General features: G+C 29.7%; 1 protein-coding gene across 1 annotated transcript; it reads left to right on the top strand.

Annotated features, from left to right (window-relative positions):
• The first annotated feature begins 3,204 nt into the window (after positions 1-3,204).
• Positions 3,205-4,658, top strand: LOC107010754 (protein WUSCHEL). Its single transcript, XM_015210038.2, has 3 exons — positions 3,205-3,613; positions 3,727-3,824; positions 4,165-4,658. The coding sequence occupies exons 1-3, from the start codon at positions 3,226-3,228 to the stop codon at positions 4,501-4,503; spliced, it is 825 nt and encodes a 274-aa protein (XP_015065524.1). The 5' UTR covers positions 3,205-3,225; the 3' UTR covers positions 4,504-4,658.
• The last annotated feature ends 4,144 nt before the right edge of the window (positions 4,659-8,802 follow it).

The following is an 8,802-nucleotide window of genomic DNA, read 5'->3' as shown; positions in this document are numbered from 1 at the left end:
ATATATATATATATATATTTCGAGAGAAAAAAAGTGAGACAGCTTATTAATTAATGGGTAGTCTAGTGAGCTGAACATATAATTTAATAAAATGCGGCGATAGAAAGCAATTCGTTGAAAGTGACGGATTCTTTTTAAGGATTTAATTAATTTACATTTGTTGTTGCATGTGATAATAAGTTAAACTTATCAACTTATTGTGATTAGTTTATGAATGACATGTGCACGCAGCACACTAATTGTTATTTTTAAACACCCACTAAATCTGTGAACTCTTGCTCTTAATTTCTTTCATTATTTCCTTGTCATTCAGGACCAAAGAAAAATAAAAATCCTTTAGATTAAATTATACGGGTTTCTTAATATAAAGAGAAAAGACATAAAATTATTATTGAAGTTGTCTTGAATTTTTAAAAAGACATTTTAATTTTGCGGGTGTTCTATTATCTCATTGAATAACTTCATAATAGTATGTATATCCCATATTTTACCTAGTACCACTTAAATAAAAATATTTGTAAGTCACGCATGAATAGTCACTTGACACACGTGTTAAAAGTAATTTTACATTATTTTTATTTAATTTCTTTGCTTTTCTTTTAATTTTCTTTTTCTTTTCTTTTTTCCTGTTTCTCTTTCTTCTTCACCCACATTATTTGTTCTTAACTTTTGTTATTCCTTTCGTTGCGTAAATAATCAAAATCTAAATACTCAAAATATCACCAAGTTAAAATATGACATTTAAATGAATTCCTTCTTCAACTTCTTACTTCCAAATCGAGTTTTTCATCATTTTGCTATTCCTGAATCTAAAACTTGATTTGTAGGAGGAATAAAATCACTAAACTAATTTGTGTTTTTTTTTAAAAAAAAAAAGAAGAATAAAAGTGAACACAATAACATTAGTTTTTAAAAAAAAACGGAGGAAGACATAGACGTCCAAGAAATGTGGGTAAGCTAATCATGATAGGAAAATGAAAAAAAAGAATTGAAAAGTAAAAACTATTCATAATAAAGCTTTAGAAAAATCAAGACATAGATTTTTATATTCTTTTCAAAATAAGTCAAATTGAGAGTGCTACATGACAATTTTGCGGTGGTCTGAAGCTGTATGAACACTCCTTGCCCAAATTTCGTGACAACACGAGTGGCGTTAAAATTAGTCAAAAGAATATGTTTGTTGTGAATTTAGATAGTTTTGTGGGGTAATAGGACACAAGCAAAGTTAAGATGTCTCTTTGAAAATTCGATACAACTTCAATGTTAACTTTATGTCTTTTCTCTAATATAAATATGAAATTTGTACTTCTACTTCTCCTAGAATATTACATACTCCCTATGTTTCAATAGTTTAAGTTTATATTTATGATTTATAAACTACGTAAAAAGTACTATAAAAATTTATTTAACTCATGTTACGAGATTGAGATATATTTAAATTTAATTAGCTAAGTAAAATGATATTTTTAATAAAGCACGAAAATAAACTAATAATGTATATCAAATTTAAAAATAAAATATTTTTTTTTAATTGAACTCTAATACGTACGTATCCCGAACACATAAAAGGTAAAAATATTTTGGCAATTAATATTGGGTAACGTGGTGTAGGTGCAGAATATGAATTATGTAGACGTGATATATGCCATGGCTTTCAATGTCCGGTCTTTCTGTCATCACTTTACTCTTCTAATTCTCTCTCACTACCTTTACCTTTAATTTGTACTTGCTCTTTCCCTAAAAAGTTCATCATATATGCTCTGCCTTCTATTCTCATGTCTATTGTTTTCGTAACCTATTTATTACCATCTCAATTTAATACTTTTTTTTCGTTTACTTTTATTTGTCAAATATGAGAAAATTTTATAATATATAATATTTTACGTAAATATTTAAAGTTTTAAAATATTAAATTAATGAAATTTGATTTAACTAAAAAGATAAATCAAATTGATTCGTATAAAATGAGACGTGACTAGTGAACATAAGAAGTATTATACAATAGGATGAATGATTGATATATATTAATCTTTCCGCCGTCAGTTTATAAGACGATTTTCAGATTTATGTATGTAATGAACTATTTTTTATACATATATCATGTAAATATTTTAAATAAAAAAATATCACATAAATTAAGATAAATTTTGTATTCTGGTAAAACGCTCAAATTTAAGAATATAATGATACTTATAAAGTTAACTACTGCTCTCTCTTTTTTTGGCATAACGAACGATGATTATTTCAAGAGCTACCTGCAACCTTCTTCCACCGTAGGAATATATTGTATGATTTGGTGGCTCTTGTATAGGATTTCTTTCGGGGCAGTACGTACCGATGGGTAAATGAAGGATGGGGAAGTTCATTTAGTTTCTTAGAAGATGTGGATATACACTTGTTTTTTTTTTGAAAAAAAAAATAGAGAAGAAATGAAACATTAAAAATAGGGAAATAATATAATATTTTGTATTGTTGAAGAAGTTCACTAATGATCTTTTGGATATTTACAAGTTCTTCAACTAGCAGAAAACTCTGACATTAATGCTACTTGTGAGAATGTGGCTTTAATAATTGCCTACCAATAGCAGCTGCATTTATATGCAAATGACCACACATCATTTGCAAATTAGTAAACTTTTTGAATCTTTTTCTCTCTATTTTATTTTTATATACAATTACCACTCATATTTTACAACACTACCCTATTAACCATTTTGTAAGTACTAACTAGATAAAGTACAAAAGAATATAAAAAATTTATGGCATAAGACAAATTAAATAAGAATTCCCCTAAATGAAAGTCTAAAAATCACAAAATGAACATATTATACATTCATTCATTCATTTAACAAGAAGCTATATATCTAATTACTGTCCTCTCATAAAGCACACTTTTTTCTTTCCCATATATATATATATATCTCCAAAAAAAACTTTATAATAATCATAACATATAGTATTATCATTTGCCTTTTCATCCAAGCAAACTCCATTTTTTTTTATCTAGTCCCTCTTTTGTCCCATACTTTTTATTTCCTTTTTACCCTTTGCTCTGTCAATTTCAGTCCTTCTCTTCCAGATATCCCTCTTGATTTTCTTCTATTTATCATCCTCCTACATGTACCCCACACCCCACCCTAACACTTCCAAAAAAATTTCTTTATAATTCTCTTAATAAGTCAGTGTGTTTCTTAGTTTTACTTACATTTGTTGAGTAGTTGTTTTATGATGGAACAGCAGCAACACAACATAGAAGATGGTGGGAGAAATAATAACAACAGTTTCATGTGTAGGCAAAGTAGTAGTCGTTGGACGCCAACAAGCGATCAGATAAGAATATTGAAGGATCTCTACTACAACAATGGAGTTAGGTCTCCAACTGCTGAACAGATTCAGAGGATATCTGCTAAGTTGAGACAGTACGGTAAGATTGAAGGCAAAAATGTGTTTTATTGGTTTCAGAACCATAAAGCTCGTGAAAGACAAAAGAAGAGGCTCATTGCTGCTGCCTCTGCCACTGATAATAATAATATCTCTTCCATGCAAATGATTCCACATCTTTGGAGATCTCCTGATGATCACCACAAGTACAACACTACTACTACTAATCCAGGTAAATTCTTTTTTTTTTAATTTACTTTTTAGTATTGTCTTGGTTAAAATAAAGCGGACTACCTGCTATAACATGTTAAAATACATTAATAATTTACGATTATATATATACAGGTGTTCAGTGTCCATCACCATCTTCACATGGGGTATTAGCTGTGGGACAGACTGGAAACTATGGTTATGGAACTTTGGCTATGGAGAAGAGCTTTAGGGTAAGTTTTGGCCAAATAAAACAACATTTTGAACCATTTTCATCCACCAATCTTAGAGTTAAATACTCTATGTTGCTTATGTTTTTTTTCCAACTACACATGAAATGAAGAAAAAAAAAAGGATATATATATAGTCCTATTATCAAAACAACATTTTCCCCAAACTTTATGAGTTAAATACCCTTTTCTTCACCATAAAAACAACTACTCAACTTGTCATATGTCAAATTTTCCTTTATTCTATACATCTATTATATAAGATTTGAACTAGAAAAAAGAAAAAAGATGTTTGAAATTGAACCCTAATTTTGTAATTGTTGTTGATGAATGGTTGAAACAGGAGTGTTCAATATCACCACCAGGTGGTAGTTATCATCAAAATTTGACATGGGTTGGTGTTGATCCTTACAACAGTATGAGTACTACTTCTCCAGCAACTTACCCTTTTCTTGAAAAAAGTAACAACAAACATTATGAAGAAACCCTAGATGAAGAACAAGAAGAAGAAAATTACCAAAGGGGTAACTCTGCTTTAGAAACTCTGTCACTTTTCCCCATGCATGAAGAGAACATCATCTCAAATTTCTGCATCAAACATCATGAATCTTCTGGAGGATGGTACCATTCTGATAATAACAATTTGGCTGCTCTTGAACTTACTCTCAACTCTTTCCCCTAAATTATGAAATATATTAGTCTATCTTATGTTTGTAGTAAGTAAGTACTAAACTAATTTGGTGTGTGCTAAGCTATTGGACCTTATGGTAATGTTAATTAATCTTAATCTAAGTTGTACTAATATTATTAATTAAAGTATGGAAAAGTTTATTACTCCTTCTATCTCAATTTTTCTGTCTCAATTTATGCGATATATTTTATTCCTAATCAAATCGTATCACGTAAAATTTTAAGTTACTACGAATGGAGGAATTTTAGTTTTGATAGGAACTAGTCAGTAATCACTAGCAGACAGTACGAAGCAAATATTGTACTGTTCGTACCTACACCTATGGTAATATAAAACCAACATGCCATGGGGTTTCTAAGCCAAAACATTAATTGAGATTGTGAATTCAAGATGATTAATAATGGAAGATTTTAACATTGTGCTCTCATAATGTTTTTTTTTTTAAAAAAAAGTCACATCAATAACAAAAAGGTTATATATGACTAGGGGCGGAGCTTGAGAGCAGTAACTATTAAAATTCATTCGCTTTTTCATGTATTTACTTTTTATATTTTAAATTTTCTTAATGAAAATTTAGTCTTTTTTACCTCATTTACAACATCATGTATTAATTGTATATGTTAATACTTAATATGGCAACCTAGAAAATAAAGTTAAAAGCTATCATAAACATAATAGTTTAGAAATTATTTGTACCGTTAGGGTATGAATGTTAATTTTGTTGGGTCAGTGAGAGAAATGTTTGGGAATATATGTATCCTAATTCCTAGGTACTTACTAATAATTACCCTAATTACGGGTAGTTTCAACACTAATTGATAATTAATAAAACCAATAATTGTGTACATGATTTTAAGGAGGAAGAGTAGAATAGGACAGAATGAATCTAAAGTTGAAGAATAGAGGATAATTAAATCATTCAATATATTATCATAAAAAGAATATAGATATAGTAGTAATATAGTATTGGTTACCACTTACCACATATAACATGTAACTATTAGAATTGTCTTTATTGCTCTTAGAATTTTGGTCAACAAAGTGTCTATATCATTGAATTTAATTATCATCTCATGCGTGTCTTGAACATTTCTGTTTTACATCTCTTTCACGTGGAATAACAGATATATTGTGGTGTTCCTTTCTGAAATAATTTCAGTATTTTTATTCTTTTACCCTCTCCGTCTATCTTTATATCACGTTATATTTTTTGAAAGTTAAATTGCATTGACTAACATTTTAAGATGTATATATTTTTTCATTTCAAATTTAAATTAGTGATTATTTTAATTTAAATTAGTTTAATTAAATTTCTTAAAACGAAACATGACAAATCAGAATGAACCAAAGGAAATAATATGCGTGTAGTAGTTAGTAGTCTATATTTAGGGTTTGATCATGGTCTTGGTCTCTTGGATGATGACTATTGCACTTGAAAGTGGACAATTTTTCCTATTATAACTTTTTCTTGTTTAATTAATATCACCTTATAGTGACAGAGATTTGGCATAGACCTTTTACCTTGTAAATTAAATCCAAGTACAAATTACGTTAACCAGAAAGATGTATATTAGGACATCTCTCCAATTTGACCATCACTTTAGGTACTTCAACTAGTTTAGTAGATTTGAAGCAAGAAAAAAGAGCCTGTTTTTTTTTTAAAATCGCTCTCTAATAATCTTCACAATATGAGAGTTGAAAGTGAAGAGTGTTTATCATCTGAACCACCACGTCTCGTACTCTCGAATAATCTTCACAATCTGAGAGTTGAAAGTGAAGAGTGTTTATCTTCTGAACCACACGTCTCGTCAGAATGGCATGTTTACAAGACCACATGTTCATACAAAAGTATTATTTGAATGACATGAATTAGGATTGTGTTTGAGATGGAGATTTAGACGACATGAGAGACTTCGAAATGACTTTTCCAAACTTTATCTTACCAATAAGTTGTCTTGCCTGCTTTCCTTTTCCTAAAAGATTTGGCATGATGTTTACTAATTGGACAATTCGTACTACTTTATACATTTCATAGCATTCCATTTTTTTTTTGACATATTTTACATTATATTCTATAAAATATTGAAGATCAAAACACTATTTTTATATTTAAAACTACTTAAATTCTGGTTATTGTTTTGTCCTTGATTTTAAGAATGGACACGAGGCATTATTTTATTCACAACTAAAAGGGATCATTTGGTTTGAAATATTGATGTGTTCTGCCGGTTGGGAAGTGTTTTTCAGAATTTTTTGTCAATTCCTTGCTTATTTTATGTGTTTGATATATAAATAAAACATATTATCCTAATTTTTCATACGTATAATCTAGACAAATACTATAGAAAATGAGGCGCTAATAGAAAGATAGTGTGGTGGAGATGACGGATGGAGGATGAGTATGGTGAAGGTTATCTATATTAAAAACAAAACTTAATTAATGTAAAATGATAGTGTGGTGGAGATGATGGATGGAGGAATGAGTATGATGAACATTATCTATATTAAAAATAAAACATAATTAATGTAAAATGTCATTAATCAACTTTATTTTCATTGATGAGCGTATTGGCCAAGGTAAAATACATAAATGTAGTGCGTGCATAACCTCATAACATCTAAGAGAATCGTAAACTTGTACAGTCTCAACTTTTCGCAGCCTCATAATTAAATTGCAAAATAGAATATGTATCAGAATATTTTAATCATTAAATTAGACGATTCCTACGTAGTAATATCTTATACTCTCTCCATTTCAAAATATTAATTTTCTTTTTATTAAATTCAAATTGTGTTTAATGTATCAAAATGTTTTTAAAATTCTTTTTAGAGTTAAACATATCACGAAAAATATCAGCTTGAAATAGTTATCTTTTTCCTATTTTAACAAGGCTCAACGTATTTTTGGTTAATACTATCATAAAATTCATAAGTCTTTTTAAACTTTACGATGAAATAAAAATGAATTATTTTAGAGAATGAAGGGCGCGTGATGTTGAAGGATTGTTATAGGGGACAGACATACCAAGGCGGTGCCCTAGCTCTGAAATCCTAAGTAGTCTATGGAGCAAAAAAGGCAGTCAGTGACAGTCATCCAATCCAAATAGTACACTTTATAAAAGATTTTCCAATGATCATCATTTTCTTCTTCTCTTTTTTTGCTCATCGTAAACTGCAATAGCAAAATCATGAGCTTTGAGAAAATTTCAGCAAAAAGTATCTGCACCCCACTATAATGCGGCCGTTATTTTGGAGCTTAAACAGTCACTACTAGTAGTATATTTTTTAATGTGCATGTCTCCTCATACAAACATGCTCCTTCTTATCTGCATTTTCATTTTTTTCATAGGAAATATACTTTACGGGAAAAAGATAAATTTAATAAGTGGTAATCTGAATTATATAAATCGGATAATGCAAGTGTTCTACTCTATCTATATTTAGAGTATGTGAAGGCAAATACCATTTTATTCCCCTAAAACTGATCTTGCATAGGAGTACATCTATAATTTGGATATCCCTTCTCATCCATAGGCGTAAGAATAGTACATCCACAAATTTTATATCCCGAATCATCTTTTACTATTTTAATAAAATGTATATATATATATATATATCTTCCAGTTGTCCAAAAGGAAATAAAAAAAAATACCCCTTTTAAAAAATTTAATGTAAGGAATTAGATGAAGTTACCGATAAACAAACTCCCAGGAAAGCAAGCCTCCAAAAAATGGAGATAATTATGATAGGTAAAGAAAATGAGTCATGAAGAAGCAAGTCACCAGACTCGAAAGAAAAAGAGACAAAGCTATGTAACTGACAAGTGGGCCACTGACGTCGATGGTCCAGGCCAGTTATGGTGATGGGCACATATAACACTTCATTCACATTGTAGTGAATTTTCTTCCATCAAAAGCTTCCTTGGTCCCACTCCCTAGCAAAAGCTTCTTTTTTCTTCTCTAAAATAATTAATTATATGAAGCAAGTCCCAATCACAAAGATTTCGCTGCGATGCTTTCCCATATATGGGTTGACAAGTTTCTCATGCTTTACTGGTTTTCATGAACCTCATTCCCTTTGGAGCACTCTCCAGTTGAACTTATACTCACCACCATGACTTTGGGAAAAAACACAGCCAATGCTTCTACTTGTACGTAATGTCCTTTACGAGTAACATACAATTTGGCCACATTTCACTTATACACCTCCTATACTTTCCATCAACTACACAACTCAACTAACATGGTCACTCGCTTACCAACTCTAAACCAATCAATAATCGTCTTGAAA

The sequence above is a fragment of the Solanum pennellii genome, chromosome 2 (assembly GCF_001406875.1).
Source record: "Solanum pennellii chromosome 2, SPENNV200".
NCBI lineage: Eukaryota > Viridiplantae > Streptophyta > Magnoliopsida > Solanales > Solanaceae > Solanum > Solanum pennellii.
Note: the sequence above shows the minus strand (reverse complement) of the source record. Positions and strands in the feature narration are given on the sequence as shown.